General features: G+C 29.9%; 1 protein-coding gene across 1 annotated transcript in view; it reads left to right on the plus strand.

Moving 5' to 3' along the window:
• The window catches only part of LOC121130504 (uncharacterized), a 287,422-nt gene that overhangs the window by 142,063 nt on the left and 117,781 nt on the right, over nucleotides 1-27,578 (plus strand). The window contains exon 5 of the mRNA XM_071893689.1: nucleotides 2,014-2,188. Within this exon, the coding sequence (XP_071749790.1) occupies nucleotides 2,014-2,188 (175 nt within the window). The remainder of the gene's footprint in view (nucleotides 1-2,013; nucleotides 2,189-27,578) is intronic.

The following is a 27,578-nucleotide window of genomic DNA, read 5'->3' on the forward strand; positions in this document are numbered from 1 at the left end:
CAAAACATCATCAGAAATGACTCCAATATCGATCCTCAATTCTATTTTGACCCACAAAAGAACTGAACTTTTTAAATAAAGATAACAATTTTTGTAATTAAAAAAAAACTAAGTTTAGAAATTGAAAAAGGTAAAACGGTTGTTGTGAATGCTCTTTATTCTTCTTTTTTTTCCACTAATTATTTCATAGGTAATCGTTGTGTTAACTTCTCATACTCAAGTAAGCACTCTTGCCCATCTTGTTTGTAAATTGTTGCTCAAAATGGATATTTCAATAAATATAATTCCGTCAGAGCTACTCTACGTCCTTTATGACAAATGCACTCAATATTTTGTATGTTTTTACCTTTAAAGTGAAAGGATAATGGTAACAAAACACTTTTATGATTGATAAAAAATAAATCTCCACTCTCAAAAGTACTTACGATAAACAACTCAAAGTATAAGAACAGAAGGTTGTAAATCATTAGCATTTTAGTAATGTAAGGAAAAAATAATGGAAAAACTAACATGCTGACCATCCCTTTAAAAAGATGGTTGAGTTAGAAGCAGGCATGATGTTTCATTAAACTACCTATTTAGGAGCAGTCCATGTTTCCTTTTCTTTTGAAAGTTGAGGTTCCGATCTAAAGGTAATTCTGAACTTTGGAACTATTATATATATATTAATTGTAAAATAATTATGAAGCTTTAAGCAAATCCAATTAATTTAGTATATATTGTAATACATATTTTAACATTTGCATATTAGGGTGAAAGATAACGATATTTTTATGCATATGGTAGTATAAATTAACTACTTAGCATAACTTAATTTTTAATTTAAAACATTCATAATTGTGTATATTTTATTCCTCAAGTCTGGGTGAAATATCATCCAATCTTTTCTTCCTTTTGAAACACAAAGTGTGTATCATAGGCCCTTGCAAAAAAAAATATTCATACAAAAACAAGTATTCAAAGAAAATGATGGATGTCATCAAAAAAAAATTGCTACTAATAATTTTTGTCTATTCTTCCTTTTGGAATTTTTCTCAGAAAATGTTTCTCTTGACAGCCTTATCATAAATATATTTGACTGTGGCCTTAGCTATACTCTTTCACTCTTTGGTCAAAGAGGCCTTCAGGGCATTAACATTGATGTGGTAGGCTGGAGATGCCTTGGACTCTACAGGGTTCCATATAAAGAAATATAAGATATTCAGGTTTTGTGAATCAGGCTCTTTTTATCAAAATTCTTTGGACCCTAGTTTGTTCAAGATTTACATCTGTTTGGGGTTTCTTGTATGACATGGATCCCCATCAATAGTGCAGCACCCGTTAACAATCCCAGAGGTTCGGTTAAGGGCAGGAATACTTACTGAGGTTTAGCTGCAACTTCGTTGCTACACTTTTATTCAATAGATCCAAGTAGTCACACATTTATAAATTATTCAGAACACCCCCAAAAATCAGTCATCCACAGACAAACTTTGCTTTTCTATACTTATAAAGAAGACAACTCTGAACACCATCCTTAGTTTTACTATTCGTTTTTCGTTTGTATCGTTACTTGATAATTAGATGTTCCCTCCTCATGAATTAGACAATAATGATAACAGCTTAATAAGTTTTAAAAAAATTGCTTGGGTTGCAAAGAACAACAAACCTTTCACACAAATAAAAATACTTCCCAAAATATCAAAGACATAAATTTCTACAGGATATGAAAAAAATATTCCAGTTTGAATATTTATTAAGCAAGCAGCACATGGTTAGATAAAATATTTCAATTTTTCTTTCCAGCCCTCAAGTAAAAAGGTGTTTGCCTGAATAAACTTACTCCTCTTAACCTTTCTCTTTTAATATGACACGATGAGCTTTAGCCACACAAGCTCGTTGTTAAAAATATGTCCTTTACAGACAACATTTTCTTTATTAATATAGATTATGTACAATTATCTTGTATTTTTTTTAATATTTAGCTGTTGCGTAAAAAAATAGATTATCTGTAATTAAATTTAAATATTTCAGGCTTAAAACTACGTCGACAACACTGGTGTTTTTTGGGTTGTATACTTTTGGTAACTGTGATAATAATTTGTTCATTAAATGGATTTGTGTCAAGCTCACCGATGGACTCATCATCTCCTGAAATGCATCGTCAAATGGTTGTATCTCTACTCAAAGAAGTTCCTTTAATTGACGGGTAATTCAACTTAATAATTATTTTTGCCTTATCTAAAAGAAATATATATAGTTTAAGCATTTATTATATGTGATATCTAGGCATGAAAATAGGATGGGATGAAAAATTAGAAATTGATACAAAAAGATATTTCCGACATCAAATATCATTTGAAATACCTAATTATTTAAATTAATAAGAAGCTGCATGGTACGATATTTACTACGGAGGAGTGATGTCACTCTAAATAATCATGTACCACGGCGTTACCTCCCTTATACTAAAATACAAACTGTATTTTGGTATCTTCTGTCGATATTTCAGCTTCTTTTTTCCGAATCAGTATTTTAAAGCTTAGTTGGTTGAATTGGGATTATCCCTTGTTAATCTATGAACACTTCTGAACAATTATTGAATAATAATTCCATTGTTGAGAAGAATTGGCTAACAGATCCTAATTTCTTTTGTCCACTTGTTCTGTTTCTTTTTACCTTAAAGGTTGTGTGATACAATAAAAGTAATGACGTACTACGTCAGTTGATGGTCATTTATCAACAATCATTTGTGACAAAAAATAAATATATGAATTTAAATTTAACATTCAAAAGTCCCACAAAACTTATTGATTGATTTTTTCAAAATAACTCCAGCCTGCTTTTATGTTGACATGTAACATATTTAGTTGTCTAGTATATATGAATTATTTGGCCTCATAGCCAGCTTTAACATTTTAAATGAGTCGACTGAGTATCCTATATTTTAATTCTTTTAATTACATACATATTATTTTATAAGATTTTGTCATAGTCAGACAAGTTGTTTGTCTAGATATTTGCTCTTTTGAGCGTGAATATGTATATTTGTATCTATGAAAGCTAAGACATTGCCTAGAAAGTCATGTCTTTAAAAATTGTATTTATACTTAATGACCTCATGTTTTAACCTTTATTACATAATACAACAAAAATTAAGTCATGGAACTACCGCTGGCTAAGCCCCACATTTATACAAATTTACAATTACGGAAGGTTTAGCCTTTAAAGTCTTTTTTTCAAATCCAATTTCAGAGCATAATTTTAATTCAGAGGCATATTTTGAAACAAAATAACTTTATAAATTAAAATTTAAAGAAATATCATATTTTAAAAAAATATAGAAACTGGATTTTTGCATGATTAGACCCATTTCTAAGGAACTATATTTTAGATAATTTAATAAATAATTAATTTTTGAGTGCTAAAATGTTTTATATCAATGAATAATATTTTAAGTTTTCATTTATATAGTTATTTTATTTCAAAATATGTCTCTGTATCGAAACTATACTCAAAAACAAGATTTAAAAAAAGCTTCTTATGATCAAACCTACTGCAATGGAAAATTTTAATTGGTTCTATGTGCTGCTGTATGGGTTTATTCTCGACTTTAAATGGCGGCATGCACTTAAATCAAAGCGTGCAATATTTGTTTTCCTAATCTCTACGCTATAGATTTAAAGTCGGACTTGTCTTGAATTCATTACTAAAAGGAATCGGAACCAAAAGGACTCAGACTTCTTTTTGACAAGGAAATGTGGAATTCAAATTCAACATTGTGTCCATACTCCATCATCTCCCAATTTCCACAATGAGACTTATCCTACGAGGATACAATTAATAGGTGTGTTGGAGAAGGTCCTCTATTGACTTATAGAGTTCTTAAATTGATTGAAAAGTTGAAAACGTTTTGACAGATTCATTTAAATCTACAAGTGCTAGGATTAAGGAAACAAATATTCTGCAATTCGTTTTAAAATGAGTGCATGACGTCGTTTAAATTGAGAGTATTTAGGTCACGTCACGAATTATCTAAATTTATTATAAAGGTCTAATTTTCTATGCAATGCTTTAGTTTTCTTTCAAACGTATATAACATACATATTCAGAATTAGGAGAGTAATTTCTATCAATTAAGGCCAATTTATATGGGAATAGAAGGATCCCTTTCGGCCCTCTATTATCTTTTTTTAACTTCATTTTATTTAAGTATATTTTAGAAAAAAACAAAAAAATGTCACGAGTCATTTTTTTTAAAGTCAATTTAATTTATTTTGTTATCATATAATCATTTAGGAAATACTTTTTTATTTGATATTTTTATTTTATCTCTCTTTTCAAACCAGATATTATTTTAGAAAATAACTGAGTATAAACTTAATCAAACAGATAAAAAGGTTATATAATGAGAAGTATCCATGAAATCACACATATCTGTTGCGACAACATAAAACCAATCATGAACAAAAATTAAGAAATGAGATAATCCGTAATTTTCTTTTTTACAACATATATACATAATTCCCATAAATATATTTGAGTCAATAAAAGGCTTTGTATTCAAATTTGTGGGATGGATTAAAATACAGAAGAATTTTAGCACCAAGTTATAAGCTAAATCACGTAGAGTCCAAAAATGGTCCCTTTTAAATGTAATATATAAGCTTTTCTTTCATTTATTGTGACAATCAAGTTAGCTTAATTTAAATTCAATTTGAGGCTTCTTCAAATTGAAACCAAAGGTAATTAACACTCAATTTTGGAGAAAAATAATTCAGCCTTGATTTTATGTTGGCGGGCCACATATGTATGTATGTACTAATAACCATTGTGTTACACCTAATTAAATAATATTTGTTTTAATGGATTGGTAATAAATACATATAGGGACTAGGTGGGTGCTCCTCAACAGTTTTGTAATTGGAGCCAAATTATATAATTCATTATCATTGATTCGTGGATAGGTAATTTTTTCAAATAAGAGTTTGTATAGATAGTTTCTATGTGCTCAAATTTAATAGTGGTACACCTTTTAACTTTTAGGCTTTCCATTAGTGCTAAATGCAAAGTTTGCCTTCCCTAATTCTTGATACATCAAAACTTAGAATATTAGTACATTTAACCCATCTGACATCCAAAATGTCTCTGAATTCCATATGCAGAAAGTATATTGTCCTATTAATATGTCCCTTCCTTGGTTTGAAATTTCGTCTCCTTCTCGTAGAATTCACTTTACTGTATGCGTTGCACCTTCAGCGAACCAAGCGGACAAAAAAGTCTACTCGTAGTCCACCAAAATCTGTTCAAAAACCAATCATGTTGTTGTTCCATCATTTTTTCCATAACTGTGGTGAAAAACCAGCTAAAGTAGACTGAACAGGAGTTGAAAAAATATTTGATTCGAATTGTTCCATTTTATTTACTCATTCAAACTTTTTTATTGGAGTGCAAACTGTGCAAATAGGACTTAGAGAATGTATTAGCTGGACCAATGTTAGCGTACGCGGGCCCTGATTGGGTGAAGTTAATTGTTGTTGTCCTTTTCTTTAAAAAAAAAAAATATTATTATACTTTTTAGAACATGAACGCGGAGGCATTGACATTTTTTATATAATTTTCAGTCCTTTTTAATTTTTTAAATAAGGGGATAAAAACTTATCAATTGTATAATTATTTATTATTAAGTCAGAGAGTACTGGAGTGTGAATAATATATTACACGCCCCAAAAAAATCAAAAAGTTGCTACATTTTTTTCAATGAATACATGTTGGATGTAGATAATTTTCAAGCTATCAGACTCTATGTAGTCATTTGTAATATTTATTATCTACTTTTGTACGAATTTGTGTGTTAAGTAAAATAAAAATCATTAAAAAAATCCGTCAGATTATTTTGACAATTATTCTAATTGCATGTTGGTGTTGATATGTATCTTTATACCTTTTTTTATAAGGAGTAGGCCTGTCCACGTGGCCTGAGACATTCAGAAATTAAAATTAATTATAAACACATTTGTTTATCATAAAAAGAAATTATAAGGGCTACAGAATAAAAAATATTCAAATTGAACTAATGTTCACTCATCTTTCATATTATTGTTAAGAATCCTTTGTCTTATTCTCTCTAATTCTTTTTTTCTTCTCAAACTCTAATATTTTTCTTTGACAAATATATGCAAAGATAAATGCTGGGAGAATTAATTTTATAACTTTCAGGTGTTTATTCTTTGTTTCATATGAAATAGCCGTTTGTTAGTCAAACAGTTTGTTTTTAGAAAAACGCTATTTTAAGGACACAATGGCCTTGAAGGCCAAAAAGTTGGTTCTATTACTTTTTTTTTTAGTCTCAAAAACCTACTTGAAAAATTTCAAGAAATCCACCTTTTGGTTTGACTGTGGTTCCAGGACTCACTTACACCCACAAAACCCCCGACTGCAGGCATTTGCCCGCATGTCCCACTTTTAAACCGGTCCAGTTTATTAGACTACTTATATATACTTATACGCTTCTAGGAGAATTTGCCTCAAACACGTTCCCCTGGCTCTCTTTTACCTATTGCACACTCCCCATCAAGCTTCTTTGCCGTCATACATGCTTGCCTCCAACATGTTTGCCATGCTACATACATGCCGCCCAGACCTTTTTTGCCGACAAAAGTTGTAAAATAGATCTTATACAGTAAATATTGACATGCCATTGCTATTTTAAGAAATAAATAAATAATATATTGCAGGAAAACACTTTACCTGTCATGAATTTTTATTAAATTAGCTGCGATCAGCTAAAAGAGAAGGTAAATATATACAAATCCCACTCTCTATCTAGCAAAGACATAGGTAACAACTATTTTAAGGTTGATCCTCAAGCAATTACTCCAAGTCATTATAAAGATTATAAGTCCCCAATAATCTCTCGGGTTACTCACCTTTTTTCATCAGCAGTGATGAAAATCCAGTTTAGAATGCCATGTTACAAAAATAAACTACAAATCAACATTGTAACCCTAACAATTTGAGAAATGTTTGGAGGAAATCAGCTACAATCAGCTGTGGCAAGGGAAGAGGGGGAGAAGGAAACAAAGAAGGATAATGGCAAGAATTACTCCGATATCGATCCCCAAATCTACTCTGAGTCCAACAAGGACTTACAATTATAACTCCACAGCAAATCGTCAGGGTTATGGTCCGTCTTTTATGAGCAGACGCGAATGTTCTATCAGGTTTAGAATATAATTGAATCGATTTAGAAAAGGATGTTCACTACGTAGGAATTAAAAAATAATGACAACTCTTACGGAAAAGAAAATTCATTATTTATATTACCAATGGCAAAAAAAAAAAGACAGGACAGCTAAGAAATTGAACGGATTTACATCACTGGTGATGAGTTTATTTGTATTTAGGTGTTCTCTCTTCATGAATTGAAAAGTAATTGTAGCTGCTTTGGAAAATAAAGAGCCTCATATTCTCTTTACTACCAATTGAAAAACAAACTTTATATTAAGATAACATGTTAAAACTAATAGGGAAAGAGCAGTTTGAAGGAAAAATACACAATTCAATCTAATAACAAGGAGCATATTCACACTCCTTATCTTTGACCCCCCTTGGCTGCGTTACTGAAGGATTATGTAACAGTCTCTAATTTTAAGGATTTAAAACTACAAAGCCCTACCTTCGTTGCCTCAAGTGGCCTCTCTTTGCCTAGAGTCCTATAGTTAAAACAAACTATATTTTGAGAAGAGTACATTATAATTTAATTACATTCCGGTTTATCATTATTAGTTCATTCATACAAGTAATGGTCTAACACATCTATTTCACATTTATCACCCTCTATCTTCTTCTCTAAAACACACCAAGCCCACTATGATCATCAAGATATTTACAAGTCAGGAGTAAATTATGTTTGTACGTAAAGTTACTTCATTCTATGTTTTGATATACCTCGAAACATACTTTTGTCGACCACATGGAACAAAACTACGTCTAATTACGAACATTCTTCAGATTGTTCATTAGAAGAAAAAAGGTAATACTTTCCACAACTATAAGTAGATTAGCATTTAATACTAAATACCTGGTAGTTTAGGCTCAAGGATACCCGCTACAAAAAATGTTAGGAGAAGAATTTGAAGAATGTTTTGGAGGAGAAAAAGAATAATGATGTTGCATTAGATCAGCTGTGACATGGAGAAAAGAATATAAGCAAGGCATTAGCTAGAATTACTTTGATGTCGATCCCAAATTCTACTCTTCGTCCAAGAAGGACTTACTTTTATAACCCCAAAAAAAATCTTCGAGGCAACTCTACGTCTATATGAGCACATAAGAATGTTCAATAAGGTTTTTAATATCATTGAATGTAGTAGGGAAGGAAGTTCCACTACTCATTAGTTAAATAATATTGACAAAAGCTTTAAAAAAAAATGTGCAATCTAAAGAATACACACGGTTTTTTATCATTACTTATATCCTTTTTGTAGCGTGCTTGTGTCTACGCCAACACGTCTCTAGTAACTTATGAAGAGTTGAATAAAATATCTCCATCTTACTACAACATTCAAGAAAAAGTGCTTAGGATTTGCAACTCGATTTATTCTCTAAGGGCATGGAACTTGTAATGTGTAGGAAAATAAAACCCCTATTGTAAAGGGGTAGAATAATGCATTTAGTTATGAATAATTGTAACTTTAATTACAAAAAGAAAAGGTTAGTGCAGCATCTACACAATGTATGTATAAAAAAATGCATTTTTTGAGGGTATGTTTCAGCTGCTTTATGAAAGTATAGGTAGCAAAGGCCAACTATTATTATTCAACCTTATCTCATTTCTCATTTTTATTTAAATCTAATTATAATTATAGCATATTGGTAATCAATAACTAATGAGTAGGGATATATAAAATATCTCCTGCTAGTATTTAAAAATTACACATGGGATGGAAATTACCAGGGCTTAACAAAGAACACAGGGGTTTTTTTTCGTTCAAAATTGGATATTTTCAAATTATTATGTATTTTTTATATTTTGTATTCGCTTTAAGAAGAGGAGTACCCAAAAACACTTTTCTAGCCCAATCTAAGCCTTTCAAGCCTATGTTTAGCTTGCATAGTATTTTTCCCCTCTCATGAATTGTTTTTGAACTATTGCCTTGAAAAAAAGCAAAAGTAGTGTCATACTTAGCACAGTAACCCATAAACAAACGAATATATTGTCATGAAATATTGATAACTGTCTTTTAAAGGTTGATACTAAATACAAATGAGGTTTACTCTGCTAACTTAAAAGAAAACAATGTGTTGATTTAAGGTTGAACAGCCCAAACTTGCCTTTCAAAAGAAGGACATCCCTACCCCATCTCTTTTTACTGTAGCTAAATTTTCCTACACTAACTTTTGGTTTTTTCTCTACAATGCCATTAAATATAACTTGTCATCTGTATGTATTTCTGTCTACATGATACCAACCAGAGTCGCGTAAAATACTCGTACCATGTCCTACCGTTATGTAAAACTATAAGAAAATTAAAAATGAACGTGGTGGCAATCCTGACAATTTGAAGAATGTTTGGAAGGACGGATAAATAATTGGTGTGGTGTATCATATGTTACTTTGCCATGTATGAATTGATTCTTCTTCTTTAGTCATAGTACATAAATTGATATAGTTGTGAATTGTAAGCATTTTCGGTTTGTAAAAAGGACCCAAATGAACATGTTAACTATGACAAATATATTGGAAGATAACATTTTGGCTGTCATTTTTTGTAGATCAGCTGCAAGCAGCTGCGATAGGATAAAAAATATATATAAATTCCACTTCTTTTATAGCAAGGGCATGTAACCGATGACACCTTCGATGTCAATCCTCAATTCTACTCCCAGTCCAACACAACCTAGTACTTATAACTCCAAAGCAAACCCTCATTTTTTTTCTGTATTTAATGAGCACGTGCACTCATTATTACTGTATACTTAGATGTTATCCTCAAGAATTAAGATATATTAAAGTTCACAAATCTCTCTGTAGATACTAAAATATTATCAAATTGTATCTCGCAACCTTTCCTTCAAATAAAAACATGGAAAGGGCACGAATCATTTTAAAGGTAGTCCCAAGAACTACGAATGTGTGTGTGTATTTGTTGATCATATCTCTATGAAAATATATATTTTGTTGTTATCTAAAAATAAAAGAAAGCCAGAAATGGTATCCATCAAATTATATAATATTTGGGATAAAAAGAGCTGAGCTCTTATGACGTTTCATTATATCAGCTCCCAGCTGCCATGGCAGGAAGAGACTAAACACAATTCCCACTCCTTATATAGCAAGTTTATAACAGTTGGAAAATACTCTCGTCTTGTTCCTCAATTCTACTCCGAGTCCAACAAGGGCTGTAATTTATAGCTCCCAACCAAATCCTCCTTGTTACTCTTTTATGAGAACACATTGTTATGCTGACCTTCCTTTCTCTAAAAATTAAAAAAAAAATGATAACACCCATATAAAATAAAATACTGTTTAGGTTGTTACTACAGAAAGTATCTCCCGCATTCTAGGTCATATTTTATACAACAATGATTACACTGTTTACTATTAGAGAGAGATATATATACATAGAATATTCACGTACATATAAATAATATTCTTCATATCTTGACACTTTAATTTATCAAAATATGTTCATCATTTAGCATTTGATGTTATTTTGTTCATTCAAAATGTATTTGTCGTTGTTGTTGCTTGTGTGTGTGTTTTATTTTCTTTTTTGTCAAAAGAACAGGAAAGAGTCGAAAGCTCAGTTCTTTCGTTCGTTCGTTCATTCATTGACGAACAAAAAAAAAAATAGTATTGTAATTTATAGTTTTTTAACATGTATATGTATATAATATGTATCAAGTCAGCTCCTCCTAATATCATCTGATATATACATACATACCGAGTGGAAACTAAGAATTTACACCGCTTACAATTTGATATAATTTCTTTATACATAATATTACATAAGAATAACTCATAAAAAAAATATTTTAAAAAGCATACCTGGTATATATTTATATAATTCTGGTAGCATTGTTTTGTTTATTTTGTGTTGTCGTAATTATTTTCTACATTATCATTTATCTCCCCAAAAAAACATATATAAGGCTGGTATAAAGCTGTGAAGTTGCGTGACCTTGACATCACCATTGTATAATTTGACCCCACTCTCAAATACATTCTAGTACAGCTGAGCAATGGACACCTGCCTATGGAAGTGGAGGGCTTGCTATAACAAATTTGAAATTCCTAAGAAAAACCTAAGCAATAATTACGAAATTTTTCATTGTTTTGGACATTTAAAAAGTCAAAGGGGAGAGACTCTGTCCTATTCCTCATCCGACTTTATTAAACTATGCGTTACAAGTCATCCACAACTATGAAGTTTTATCGTATGCCCCTCTCTCCTCCGGTAGTGTAAGTTTCAAACTCCCCCTATAATGCAGATTTACCAGATTCCAATTCTGTACACATAGAGGCTAAAAGTTGTTTCTTTAAAATCTAGATAAATAAGTTTGTCAGAACTTTTGCATCATATTGGACGTGTCAGAAGATCCTTTCTTGAAGTGGGAATTGGTACATGATTGGAAAGTTTTCCATGAACGTTGCTACCGTACTTTATGATTGTAGTTTTAACCCTGAGGACGCAAAGATAAGGAACATCTTATTGGACTGACTGATGGAACCCTACAATATCACTTCTAATAGATCCTTTTTTTTGATCATACCCAATAATTTTGTAAGGTTACAAAAAACGTGAGGAATTTCTTGGATCTCTTTAGTCACCTTTCTTTTTTAAGTGAAAAATAACCAAAAAAATGTTTTAAACAAACTTTGTTGACAATTGATGGATAGTTTGTCACGAAACTAATTACAATGATGTCTTTCAATTCATATAAGTTATATAAGTTTCATTTGAAGTTAAATTTTTAGAGCATTTTTGTTCCACTCTGTATATGAAATGTTTTTTTTGGTTTTTTTAGTATCTGAAAAGATGATCCTTCGTTCAATAGATACAGATTTAGGGTAGTTTAAAAAGGCTTGCTTCATGTTCCGACATTACCGAGGACCAAATTTTGTTTTCAACTATCTGATCCATCCATTCTTTTCAAGTTAGTATCACCTTAGATCCCCTTTCCTGTCGTAGATCACTCCAATAAGCATTCAAATTTCAGTCAGAGATTGATCCACACGAATTAAGGTTGAGACCTTAAGCCCATGGTTCCTGCTGTGATCATTAATAATGAAATAAAAGGTATAGCTTTATACACCTGATATTTCATTAAAAAATAAATATTTGACACTCTTCAAGTCAGTCACTCAAAAACATCAAAATATTGTATCATTAAGTGTGTAAATTCCAAGCTACCACCCGGTATATAATGTCAACAAGAACGGAAATGTAGATTTTGTATAAGAAATACTCCATTTTGATACAGTTACAAATTCTATCATTTTATATATCTATAAATATACATATATTTATATTTTCTGGGAAAAAGGCTTGTATACAAATGTAAGAATGTTTCATACTTATATCCTTAGATATTAACAATGTATATACTTGTAGTACTCAAAGAATACTCAATACATGGAAAGCCCACTCTCTCTTCTGTCCGACCCACTTTGCCCTCCATCAGTGGACATCCCTTTTAAAACGCAGTTAGGGAACTGTGTAGAAAGAAACCCCCAAAATAAAACGTATTTAATTGCATGATAAAAACAATTGAACGATTATAATACTTACGTCATTTAAATATTGTATATCTTTATTAACCATTCCATCAATTTTTCACTCGTAATTACATAGCTATAAATAATTGTATAATTATGTATAAAATATCGAAAAAGAAAGTAAATTCTTATTTCTAATTTTCTATAAAATATTATATACTTTCTGCAAATTTTGGGAATCTTATAAGTACAGTTCAGTTTTGATGAGGTTACGTGAATTATGTAAAATAGGTGCTATAAAAGTACTACGTTAGTACACATCAATCCTTTCATTAAAAAATAAGATAAAAATATTATGTACAAGAAATCATAAGAAAAAACTAGAGAATTACTTTTAACCCTTTACGCCTCAATTTAATTTTAAATGGAAATGTTTTTTTTTAAATAATTGAAACCTGGGTATGAGGATGTGTTTAGTTCATTTTTTTTTTCCCACGGTCGGGAAAAATTCACATCTACAAAAGCAAAAATGTTCAGTTCCTTTTGCAAATGTGATTAAAAAGTCCCACCGATAAAAATTGTTGTATTTGTCTTAATCCCACATTATAATGTCTTTTAGTGCCATAAACGGATACTTTCATAAACGTACATGATCTTTTAACACTACTTAGCGTACCCGGAAATTTGTCTATCCAGTAAAATGAAACGGACGTCAAGGAGAACTGAAATGCATCAACATTTTTTTTTGTTATGACTCAAAAGTAGTGCGCTATTCTGTTGCAACACAAACTTAAAACGTGAACAGAACCTTTATGGACCAGTCTCATTCTGTTTCTAAGCTTTATTTATTTATTTATTCATGATGTATGTATTCTTTTATAGTATGGCGAATTAGTTACATATGGTAGTAAAGGGTCAAGCCAAACAGTCAATTAAATTAATTAAACCTTGTTCAAAAATACGCAACTATACGAATATATTCTAAGCAAGGCCTTATCAAGATATATGAAGAAGTGGTTGACATTTTGATCTAATGTTTTATGAGCCTACTTATAAGCATTGGCGATAAAATATAGAATGAACTGAATAAAAGAAGTTTTTATAAATCTGGGGACATATAATATAAACAGAACGTAAATTTTTTTCGGGGATTGTAATTCCTCATGTTTTGTTTTTAGCGTAGAATTTTTGTTGTTGTTCCTAAAGAAAGCAATTTTTTTTATTTTATGAAGCTGTTATAATTATTCTTCCATTCTTAAAGAGAAGACATCCAAGTATTGAGTGTAACTACGAGTAAGTGTACCTATGAAAAAGGAGAGTAACAGAAAAGCCTTGTTAGGGAGTTGTCTTGTATTTTAATAGAGCAAATTCAGAGTATTAAAGCAAAGTGTGTCTGTTCGTGGACGCATAATAAATCCAAGCAATACAAAGTACTACTGCTAGATAATTAATAATGTATTTGAATTCCTTAAGACATTCATTACCTTATTTTGATAGTGTAAAATAAATACATCGACTAAATTAAATATTGAAACGTTCATGAAACGATTGTTTTGATTAATTTCCTATTTTATTTTTGAAGCTATTTTACTCTTTATAAACAAATCAAATAAAAACTTTGGTTGCTTTAAAAAAAATGATTTTGAGTTCCCTGTTAAAAGAATTTTTTTATTATTATCAATTCATAAAGCCATTGTAATCAGAATTTATTTTGTTTACTATTATAAAAAGAAACTTGTGTTGGGGTTCCGTCTGACGATCTTAGACTAGTCCAAGACTGTTTTAATTTTTTTTAGACTGAACTAATTCGGTCCTTCAAAGAAATTATATCTGCATGGGCCTTAAGAAAAATTTGTCTCATTTAAAACTCATTCTAGTCTAATTCAATAGATGAATTGTTGATGGCGTCACGTATTTTTTAAGTTTGTAAATATTGGCAATTAAATGTGTTGTATAAATCATATAAGTACAGCTTATAAATCAGGCAGATAGGAAAGAAAATCAGGCCATATATTGAAACCGAAAAATTGGTCTACCTTTTGAAAGCAATTCAATTTTGGTCAAGAAAAAATCACTTAAGAACGCCCCTCGACACTAGTAAGAATCGATCTAGTAAGTAGTATCCGGAAAATTCCTCCTATCCAAAGCTGGCCTGGATCATGGATCTTTTTTATGAATACAACGTTACTTATACCATACCTGGTAAATTAAAAAAAAAAAAGAAGATCTTTACTTAAATAAACTTGCAATTCCGAAACGTTTTTGATTGTGAAATAAAGTCTTGTTGCAAGAATTGATTCCAAGTCTACATTTCTGGATAGAACCTATCAATGTTAGATATTAATGTAGATATCATAAGTTAATGCAATCCAATATCTATATATATTGATATTGATACTCATAGCAGGGTTTGAAATGGTTTAAAATTGATTATAAAAGGATTCTTAGATAGTGATTTGTAGAAATATATATTCATTCAATACCGTAGTGGATACGATGAAATACAAGTCATTGGCCTAGTGTACCATATGATACTCATTTAAGAATTAATTTATTCTTCTTTTTAGTATTCGTTTATAAATCATTATAGTTGTAAATTATAAGTATTTTTGGTATGTAAAAAAAAAAACAGCGATAATTGACACCAAAGTTAATTCGGACATTTTGTAAAATATATTGACTTTCATGACGTTTTATCAGACTATCTACAAACAGCTGTATACGTTGATCTTCTCTCCTCAATAATTATGGAATTTAGACATAACAACTATGGAAAATGAAAAACTATTTTTCAAATTATTAACAACAAAAAATGCTATAAATACTTAGGATTTACAATTCCATCTCTAAGTATCTATAAATCATAATAGGAATCCAAGTTATATAATAACATGATACAATTACAACCCTAGTGATAAGTAATAGTTTGTATAAAATAGGATACAGATTACAAAATATTGTACACGTGACTTTTATTATTTAAAATCTTCTTACAAATAAACATGTCCTGTCGAAAAGTTATTTCTAACTCTTATGATTTAAAGATAATCCAACTCAAAATGAACAACTTAGATAAAACGTCAAACTATCAAAGGCTATACTCGTAGAGTAATGATTTGTGGGAATAGCTTAAGATTACATCGTGAATTAAAATGCACTATTTGATGCATTAATTTTCAAAACACAGCCCTCTTATAAAACTAGAGTGGACACTTGGTAGAGCGCAAGCCTCACTTAAAATCTTTTTATCTAAAAATAAAGAATAAATACTAATAGTTTGATTTATGTATGTCAATTTGTTCAAAAGTTATATTCAATTTTGTGTTTTTAATATTTTTTTTGGACCTTGACACATGACTTCTCAATGGGTCTCTTACCGTTAACATATATAAACATCCTACAAAGTTTCAGAAAAATTGATTGTAATTTTATTGTAACTCGTAAAAAAGTAACATTTTCTTGGACGTTGACCTCTCAAATTATGTGGTGTTTCCACTGTTAGCATATATACTCTTCATACAAATTTCTACCAAAATCTATATGTAACTTTATTCGTAATACTGCTTTAAAAATAAAAAAATAACCTTTTTTTTTACCTCAACATCTCAAAATTTAATGACCATTGACTGCTGACATATATATTCTTCGATTTAAAATTTGTAACTTTTTCAGTAATCCTGCTTACAAAAAATAATATAAACAAAACTTCACTGGTCAAGGTAATTATACTTCTAGAAAATATGGCCTTTTGGTATACATTCGTATAAAAAGTATAAGTTATCGGTAATTGAGTGTTTGTGAATAAACCCTTTTCAAGTGATGTAATGATTTTCCTTGTCAGACATCTTAGAACTACTCTGCGCTTCAAAAAAAAACCATGGAAAATTTACTTACACACGAAAATTAAACACTTCTTGAAAATTCGATGATCTATAAGACCAATTGATACTTCAAAAGCTTTAATAACTTTAATAAATCATGCAAATGATGCCACATAAGTCAGATTGAATCTTTTGGCTCTAATTATGGTTTTAGATCAACCAGAATTTTAACGATTATATTCAGCATATATTTTTTTTAAAATAACGTTTTAAACACGTGTAAGTCATCAAATGCTAAGAATGATGCAATTAATAATATCTGAAATCTTTAAATTTCGAGTAAAATTTAAGCCGGATAGATACCTAGTATATGATAGCAGGCTGCAATTTAATTTTGATTCTGTTACTAATACTACATCAATTTCTTCCTGATCTCATGGGCCCATAGGAAGTTTAATCTCAATGAATGTGGCATTACTTGAAATATCTTTTTGAGTTCTTTAAAATGAAGTTTTTACGATTGTCAAGAAATAAGCCATTTTCGTGTGCAGGTAAATTTCCCGCTTTTTTTAAACTGCGCTGTATATACTTCGGAAACACTAAAAAAAGATACGACTGGACAGTTGAAATAGTTATTAGACAAAAACATGTTATTAAATTATGTACATCCATTCACGCAATCTTCATTAAAAAATGAAATAAAGGGGGGTTGTCCGTCTATTCTACACGTAGAAGTATACGTGTACAGATAATATACTTAATTTTTTTTTCCATATTATAATCTTTTGAACCTCAAGAAGTCACTTTATCAAAATGAAGAGGTGTTTGTAATTTAGAATGTGGCTTTTTGAAAGAAAGGGAAATGCCACGACAAATGGGATTTTGTAAGCAATTTAAATTACAAACACGGCATTTTCGTTTCCTCAAACAAGAAGCCTTTTTAAATCAAAGAACCTTTTTATGATGCGTACATTACATTGTTTTTAGGCTTTAATATTAAAATATGCAAAGTATGACTATGTATCACTAGAACTAGTACAACAAAAAGATAAATGGTAACAATAATACGTTACAAAAGATGAGCTTGGGGCAGTACGAAATTTTACACCTATCAAAATTCAAGGTGATTTAGTTGTTTCTTCGTTCGTATATTTGTGGAACACTCCTACCTTAGTGATAAATAAACCAAATTTGTCATGAGTATAACTATTGCACTTATGCAAGCTGGAAATGTGTACATTACTATGCCTCTAAGATGGTGTAACTTATTACTAAATCCGTGAAGTCATATTAATAGATACTTGTTAGAAATTACCAGTTACAAAAAAGAAAATCTAATTTTTAAATAATAATCAGTTTCTCTACATTTAGTAAAATAGTCAGTGTACGGACAATAAAGTATAGGCTGTATAAATACATTTTTTATGCTATATATCATTGCAAATTTGCACATGATTATGTTAATTTTACTTTAATTCATAACATCAACCTTCCAATACACCTAGGAATCAGTCATACTTAGTCAACGAATATAGCACATCACTCAATAATTCCCTGGTCGTACACATATATGGCAGCATTGTTGACAAATCTATTTAATTATATGTTAGTACACACATTCAAATAGTACTTGTCAAAATTTAATAACATTCTGAATTTAGAAGTCACAGTTGTTTTAGTGAGCCAAGTTTTGTAGAAGAATTTCACCGGTTGATGTCTGAGCTACTAACGACAATTTTTATGGTTCAAGTGTTTAGTGGTGGATCCAAATTTTATCCATGGTAAATAAGAGCGTTAAAATTCCTATTTATTTGTCGTAACAGCTTTAAACCATACTCTCTGACTGCGTTGTTGTTATTGGTTTTCCGTGAGCAACTCCGGGGCTCACTTCAAAATCAACTTGCACTTACCTAATTTTCATTTAAAATTGTAAAGATTTCGTTAAGTTGTTATGTACTTCACACAACTTCATTTTACTGTCCTTTAATACTATTTTGTGGGTATTTTCTATGTTTTTAAAGCAATTGCCAATTTTGCACAAACTTAAAGCTCAGCATCATTAGTAATTGTAGAAATGTTCTAAAATTCACGGTTCAATGCTGGTCAATAATAGGTGATTTACTCATTCAGAGTCCCCATAATGGTTATAAAGCCACTATTTGGCTATAACAGAATTTTCAATCTCAAAAAAATATGTTTAATCAACACTCAAATTACTTTTTAACCATTCAGGTAAAAAATTACAACATTAAGGTAACTAAATTGACTGTAACAAATAAACTAACGGTCAGAATGCAATGAAATTTTGACACGTAATGTTTGAAGATTAGTACAAACCAAAAATTACATAAATTTGCCAAAAATGCTGTCATATCCGTGTTAGACCAGGGACTCATTGAGTGATGTAAATATTATATAAATATATATCTATTTTTAATATATAAAAAAGTTGGTAATTAAGCCACAAAGTATCCCTCGAACAAAATCAAATATTTTTTTCAAATGAACTTTTTTTATTTTTTCTATTTTCAGAAACTCATAAAAATGGTTCTCTAAAAAATGTATAATATAAATTTATAAATATTTTTTTTTATTAAAAAAAAACATCAAACAGCTTACCTAAACATAAAAAATCTAAATAATAATATAATCAAAGGTTTTTTTAATAACATAAATACATTAAAAAAATCCTATGCATCCTTTTGAAAACTTTAAAAAATCCTATTAATACAAATAAGTTACTTAAATAACGGAAAACATCCTAACTAAAAATATTAAAACCATTAACTGACTGATTCCTGGATATTTTGGAGCTGGATTCTTCAGAAGAATGGACACCAAGAAAGTGTTAACGATCATTTGATATACATTTGAAAACTTTATGCATATATATTTTAATATAATAATAATAAATTAATTAATTACCTCTTTATTTTATGAATAATCACGTATGCAAACGTGTCAAAATGAATTTCAAATCAAATAGTTCTTCTTTTCTCAATATTATTGCATGAAACCCTGAGTCTTTTTTTATTATCAACGCAATTACTTTATAGAAATAAAATGATGATATTATTTGGATCACTTTGGTAATGAATTAAAAGAGGGGAAACACATTACAAAAATAGAGCAATTGTGGCCTGTCAACACATAAGCAAGCTGAAAATTAAAGTTTAATTACATTTGTATCCATTTTTATCTACCAAATATTCTTTTTAACAAATGTTTTATTTGAATTGGCCATATCCAGGCCAAAATAACTCTTTGAAATCAAATAAAGGTTAGAAACTATAAATAAATCTTAGGAGTATCTTAACTCATCTGAAAAATTTGAGTACAAAGCCTGTTATTGAATCATATATGTATCTGGCATATTGGGATGTATGTACGAGGTTTAATATAAAAAAAAGCCCTTATTTTCTATTTACAAATTCAATTCTAAAATGTATTATGTTAGTAGACAATTTTTTTTTTTTAATTCAAGTGGACACCAACCATTTTATCTGTCAAACACAAACTAAAAATGGATATGTTAGTCATCGCCAACAATATAAAAATTGTGAATCAAATGAGAATTGAATTCGGAATTAGAAAATAACAGGTTCTTTTTGATCAAACGTGTTACTTGATTTTTGTTCAAGATTAATTTTAAGTTGACAGACCACAATTAATTTAAATATGTTTCAAGACAATTTGTCAGTCAATCCTCCCCCCCAGTTGACCGAATGTACATAATTATATCATTCAGTAATATGTAGGATGCCACCATTTCCAAAGGTTAAATGCTAATTATAGATTTAGCACGAATTGAAGTAATTGAGTGACTTTATTGGTAGAAGGGCAAAAATGGAGATCAGAATTTCGAGCGAAATGACACGTCAACAAATGAAGATTAAATGTTATTTGTAATTTTCCAATTCTATTGATAATTCATTCTGATTTATTATTCGAAAGTTCCACAGTCTACCCTTCAAGGATGCAAATAATTATATTGACAAGTAGAGGATTTAAAAAATTATATTTGAATATCAGAGCAAGATAAAGTCACCTAAATCAAACGAAGCCTACTTTACAAACATGTCTAGATATCTTCCAAACCCCAGCTGCAGACATTTAAATATAAAGCCGGATATAGGCAGATATATATTTTGGAATTATTGGGTAATTTCTGAAGTAATACAATTATTGATTTTGGTTAAAAATTATTTTACGTTTGCAAGTGAGGGCCAGCAAATTTATATAATGATTTACATCATTAGGAGGTTGCCACAGCTTTCTATTTGTCAAAATGGCCTTTGGGAAAATGGTCTACACACTATAATAAAAACAATATCATTGTGGTTGTCTAAAAACATTCATTCAACAATTATCATCCTTACTTCCTTCAATTTTTTTCTAGCATGTGTTTTAATGCTAGTGACATGTGGTTTTTTTAATTTTCATAAGAGCACTTTCATTATAAAGATATAAACAATATATATATATATTTTTTTTTTTAAAAAAAATAAGTTCTCTGCTCATATAAAAAAATATTCAAATGTGTTCAAACTGGCTGCTCCATTCTTTTTTTTCTCCGTGCTTATTCTCAAGGCTTTATGTGTGCGTGTGTTTCTATATCTCTTTATTTGTCTGTAACGTACTTATCATCTGCATGATTCATTCATTCCCTTTGAAGATTTTGAGAGCTTTTCATTCTTATACTATTCTTTTCGTTTGATATGATTATTTTTGCATGCCCTCGATTTTAACATTTTCAAATTAATATATTTTCTCTTTGATATATATTTTTTTTTATCATCATATTCTGAAAATTCCCTATTCAAATTTGTAAGGTGAAAACAAGAAATGATTGTACAACTGTTTTTGCTAAAATTAAAATGACTTAAGTTTACAATTCTCCGCTTATTCTTCCTTTATTTTGATCCGATAAATATTATAATTACTCTTTGTAAAAAGTGCAAATTTAGGTTCATTTGTATGCAAATACCCTGCTTAGTAATAATTAAGCAATAACAGTTGGTACTACGGATTTTAATGGTAGATGCTAGTGTTGAGATCCAGACTAGGATCTTCTTTTTTTCTTTTTTTTTTCAGTCTTAAGTAGTTTTTTCTATACAGATTTGGACTGAACTATCAGACTAGATCGCGATCTTAGACCCTAGATCGAAAGTGAGTCGTTTTCAAATTGTGAACCGATTACTTCGGACTCAATATATAGACTTCTCTTTTTTGGGTCTTAATATATGGTCCAATTTTGTCCTTAATCTGGATTTATGAGTTGTACAAATATAATTTAAGTGACATGTTTAACTGCGGTACAAGGAAGATTGCCCAAGGCTCAGATACTAAATAAAATTTATTTAGTAAAGGAAGCAAGTTACATCATGACATTTTGAAAAAAAAAAAAAAAAAAAAAAAGGCATATATAAAACAAAGGATTTTTTTTTGGATAAATTAAAGACGCATATACTTTTGTTTCACATTTTTTTCGTTTATTCCTAAGTCCTCTTTCATATTATTTTCTGTTTTTCCCAAAATTTATTCCGCCATAGTTCAGTGTTTGAAATCTGTTTCAATGATTGAGAGTTCCTTTCTCCAATTTTAAGCTGTTTGGTTTAACATGGGAATCCGTTCGGAAAATATTTTTTTTCAGCAATTTCAAATAAAAATAAGTATTATTGATATTCAAACCCTCTTTTTTTTTTCATTCTAAGTATTTTTGTTAAGAAATACAAAGATTATGGTTGTGAAACTTGTCTCCTTTATGAATGAAAATAAAGATGTTTCGTTTTAATGGACTTTAACCATCCTCTTTGATTTTCTATCAAACTCTATTCAAAAGAGCAAAATAAATAATCCAATTAGAAGCTTAATATTGTAAATCAAATCTTTTAATGATAAAAGTAAATTAAACAAATACATTTTCAAACAGCTGAGTTATCTATAAGACCAACAACTTAAAGAGTTTCATAAGTTTAGTTATAAGTAACTTCGTATATTCAAAGGTAACTAAAAATTAGGATTTTTGGTGAGAATATTCTGCTTCGGGCAATTTTACTTGAATCATTTTATGACGTTATTATATGTCGATGTCGACAATTTGAAAACGTAATGGTCAATTCATCTATAGAATCGGTCTAGAACAAATTTAAAATGAATGGATTTTTTAAAACCGATTCAAATAGATTTTTTCTTTGGACTCGATCTAGACCAAATTTTTATTTGAGACCGGTACAACACCAATTACTATGATCCCCTAAATCGGTGTAGGATTTTCAAACCGAAACTCACAACTTGTAAACGCCTTTTTTAATAATAGAACTAAGAACAAGGAACTTTTTATTAGATTTGGGCTGAAATAAGATGGTAAATTGTAAGTTATTTTAACAGACTAAAATTATTACTTATCATTGCAATCAAATTCCATCTTTCTATGATGTTTAAGAGCTTTTCAGATGATTTTTCTTATACATTATTTTTTTATTCAAAGTACATTTAAATTAAACTAAAGATTCATGACAATGTTGTCCATTTTTTTGTATGTTTTTGGAATTTGGTGTTAGAGAAATCCGCATTTCTTCTATTTTTTTCACTTTTTTACATTAAAATCATTTGTAGTGTTTGTCTCAGATACATAATTTGTTTGTTCTTGAGTTAATTGTCTACTTTTGGTATACAAATATATAAATAAACCATATCAGACTTTATCAATTTATTGAATTCATTTCGTTTCAGCTTAATTATTATTTTTCATTCCATGTATTTTAACACTAATTCAAGATAAATATTATTTATTTTTTGTTTGTTTAATTAAAAATATATACTGTAAATTATAGAACATATTATTTATATGAATAAAAAGTTCAAAAATTCACATATAAGTTGTTATAATTCAATATATAAATTTACATAATCACTTATAATGCGGTCAAATATGCTTAGAATACGACTTATACCAGGAAATGAAGATAAAAAAATGCTAAATAATACATATTAAATCCTTTGTTATCTCCCAGAGGTGTTTCTTTACTCTTAGAGACTGAAATGTCATTCATCAACATGAAAACCATCTGGAGCAAAAATCAAGAAAAAGGAGAAAATCCAAATTTAATTTTTTACAACATATTTGAGTTAGTTATAGACATTGTGTTCAAAGTTAGGAGATAATTTGAAATACACAATAATTTTTGCTAATGCTAAAAATCTTTATAAGATTTAAAGGACTTATATTGTACCCAATAGTGCTTATTTTTAATAAAATATATCAATTTATGATTCTCTTGTTGTGGCAATACATTTTGGCTACTGTATGTGCACTTTGTGGGACACCCAAGGGTAAACTACAATAATTTATTGATATTCAGTTATATAAAATCATTCTTTATATCTTGACGGGCTACATGTATTCTAAGTATTTACAGTTAAAATGTGAGTATGTAGATAGTAAGTCAAAACGTGTACAGGCAAAACGTAGACCGACATAACGTCGAACGACAAAATGTCGAATAGACAAAACGTAGACCGACAGAACGTCCACAGGAAAATATTACATTCCAAAGTGTAAAATAGTTTTTACGACATTTAATAGCATACATTTCCCGCCAATATATATACCCTACCACCCCTACATAAACAAACAATAAGGAGCCCTCACACCCCCAATTGATACCTCGAAACTTGGGGCATTTCTGGTACCACTAGGGCCCAAAATGGGATGAGATCCTCAGCTATTAATTAAACTTTTTCTCAGGGCCCCTCTCAACAATTTATTATACGAAAATTAATAGTTATAACGTTAATACATATTCAATATTCTTATTTGTTCTATTATATTCTTATACATTTAAAATAAACATTTTGCTCCCCCCCAAATAAAAAACAGTAATGGCCCCTCAACCCCCCTCCATTTATACACCGAAAGTTGGATGTTTTTTCGCCAGATCTAAAAAGGGATGAAACCCACCACCGTCAAATAAGTTATTTTCAAATGCCACTCCCAACAATTCAATTTATATCCAGGAAGTTGGGTCTCCTTTTTGTTAACACCGGTTCCCTAAACGAGATGAAATCCGAAACAATCTCAAATTTTCAGGCTCCCTTGGAGAGTAAATGAGTGGCTGAGTGGGTCTCTTAGTGGTTGCTTAAGTAGTGGAGGCAGGACTCTTAATGGTTGTTAAAATAGTACCGTGGATTTCATCCCATTTTGTGGCCTGGCAGCAACCCAAAGCAGCCCCAATATTTGGGTAATAAATAAGGGGCTGTGAGGGTCTCTTATTGGTTGCTTAATTAGTGGAACTGGGCTCCACCCCATTTCGGACCAGGCCGTACCCGAAAATAGTACCAACATTGGGGGTATAATAGGGATTATGATGGGCTCTTAATGGTTACTTAAATAGTGGCCGTGGGTTACGTCCCATTTTGTGACACGGCGGTACCCCAAAACTCCCCTAACATTCAGGTTGTATAAGGAGGTTTAGGAGGGCCCCTTATTGGTAGTACAAGTAATATACAAGTAGTGGTGGTGGGGGTATGTTTCGGGTATGTCAGTCGACGTTATGTCTGGTCGACATTTGTCTATTCGACGTTTTGTACATTCGAGGTTTTGACATCGATGTTTTATTCACACACCGTGTATGTATAGGGTGCTATAAAGAGTCATTCTTATTCGATATAGTCCCTTTTCATTAAAACTATCTACTTATCTTTTTTAAAGAACTATTTAGGTCCAAAGGGTAAATGAATAATTGGTTGATAGAAATTGACGATGATTTGCAAAATAAATCATATTTAATGATATGTCATTCTAGCTTGCTTTTGTGTTGACAGACCAAAAACATATTTAGGCTGTAGATACCTTAATACTATTTAAGCTCATAACTTATTTCAACATTAGTGTAGTATCAGTCCTTATTTATTCAGTCCATTTCAGTCTTTGAAACAGTCTTATCAGGCCTTTAGACTGTCAGTACTAGAACTGATTAATATATAAAAGAAATGAAGTTTAGTGACGTCATGAAGGACCAAAGTTTATCAGTTTTAGTTCGGATATGTGGGACTGAACTGCACCGAACCGAGACTGAACTGAAAGGGACTGCAGTTATGAGTCTTAAAATGGATTTTACGAACGTTAAGTTCCTGTCTTGAGTTTTTATTTTTGTGGGGATGGAACTCTTTTAGTTTTTGAGTCATGAACAAACTCTGGAATTAATTAGGGAGGTTTCAAAGACTGTTTGTATATGTTTATATTATATATCTACCCATATAATGAATTTGAAAAAAGGGTGATGCAAACATCATGGCCTGCTCCATACCAATCTATTAATTTACCTATAAAATTTCCTCTACAGTCCATAAAAATTTAATGTTCTTTTATCCAACTACTATTTTAGATTATGAATTTATGTGTATAAAATATAGTGATAAAAAGTATATTGAAAACTTTTTTGTACATTAATACTTATAGTACCATATTTCAGAACTATTAATGGTTTATACAGTTTTATGTTTCTACATGATGGGGTAAATTATCACCCCAAGAAAATACATTCTTTTGGTCTTAAAGTGAAGGTAGAATATCTCAGTAAAAAGCAATAATAATGAAGTGAAGAGGGATGTTGTAATATTATCAATACATATTTGGATCGTAAGCACAAAAGCAAGCTAGAATGTTTTCTATCTAAATTGAAGTTGTATTATATTTGCATTCCTTGACAAATTTCTATTTAGTAATTATTATGACTTGAGTGCAAATTGCTCTTTAATTAGCGAATCGTCACAATAAAAGAGCGATAAATTGAGAGATTTTATTCGAAAGAGCCACATTGGGGTCGTTATAAGTCTCTATAATCAAGTTAAAATTTTAAACTATACATATAATTTTTAGTTATATTAATTCATCCCACAAATCTGAATAAAAAGTCTATAATTGACTCTAATATCTCTATGAAATATTGTACTGTAATATATGGGCAGAAAAATTAGAAGCTTTACACATAAATGGTGCTGTTTTTAAGACCAAATTATGTCATTTTAAGTTTATACCAACATTCAAAAAAGGTGTCAAATTTAATGACAGTTGGTTGTTAGTTAATGAGTTATTGAAAATATGCTTTTTGATGGGAAAAAATACTGTTCAAGGTAAACATTGACTTGAAAAGTAATATGGATACTCCGTTAAATAAAGTTAATATATTAAAAGTATGAGTTAAGTAAATAAATAATAATTAAAAAAAAGGTAAATGAGAACCAAAAAAGTACATGTTTTCTTTGTTAATCTTGTGACTCTTCAGCTCATGGGTTACATAAATATTATGTAAAAAAGGAATTTTATTCATACCTTGATTTTTTTTAATAATTTTTTTATATTGACGTAGTCCACAAGTATGTTTATTGAACATGTATTTTTGTATGAATCAAACGTAAGAAAAATTACGAACGAAAATGGAAAAATAAATGATTTCTCTTCGAATTTGGGTCATTTATTACTATATAAAAAATAAGATGAATATCATTATTATAAAACAAAATTCAATTTCAATAGATGGAGTTTTAAAAAAAAACCTGAAAGCATACAGTGCAGTTGTTTTTATAAAGTGTCCCATGGTAATATAAAATGAGTCTTGTTGAGCTAATTGTCAAAGTTTATTAATAGACTTTGAAGCATGCAAAAGAAAATATACAATGATTATGTAAAAAGATTACCCTCAATGATATGACTCAAAATGGGCCAAAAAATACCCTTTGCTGGTTCTAAAAATTTCATTGCCTCTTCTCTCAACTTGTCATTTCAGGGAAAAAACCATGAAAATGGCAAACGGATTTTCTTTAAAAAGTGTTTAAATTCCCTTTTGACTCAGGGATTGTAATTATTTCAATGAGGTACGTACAGGCACTCTATTCAATTAGAATCAAACATTCTGGCTTGCAGTAAACATCCCTACAAAAACAACAGATAGACCTTATTTTCACACCTTATAAAATCTCATATTTGTCAGAGTATCATGACTGTATATCCTACTCATTCGGCTTACATATAGCCAGGCTTATACCCGTTA

Source organism: Lepeophtheirus salmonis, chromosome Z (assembly GCF_016086655.4).
Source record: "Lepeophtheirus salmonis chromosome Z, UVic_Lsal_1.4, whole genome shotgun sequence".
NCBI classification, from domain to species: domain Eukaryota; kingdom Metazoa; phylum Arthropoda; class Copepoda; order Siphonostomatoida; family Caligidae; genus Lepeophtheirus; species Lepeophtheirus salmonis.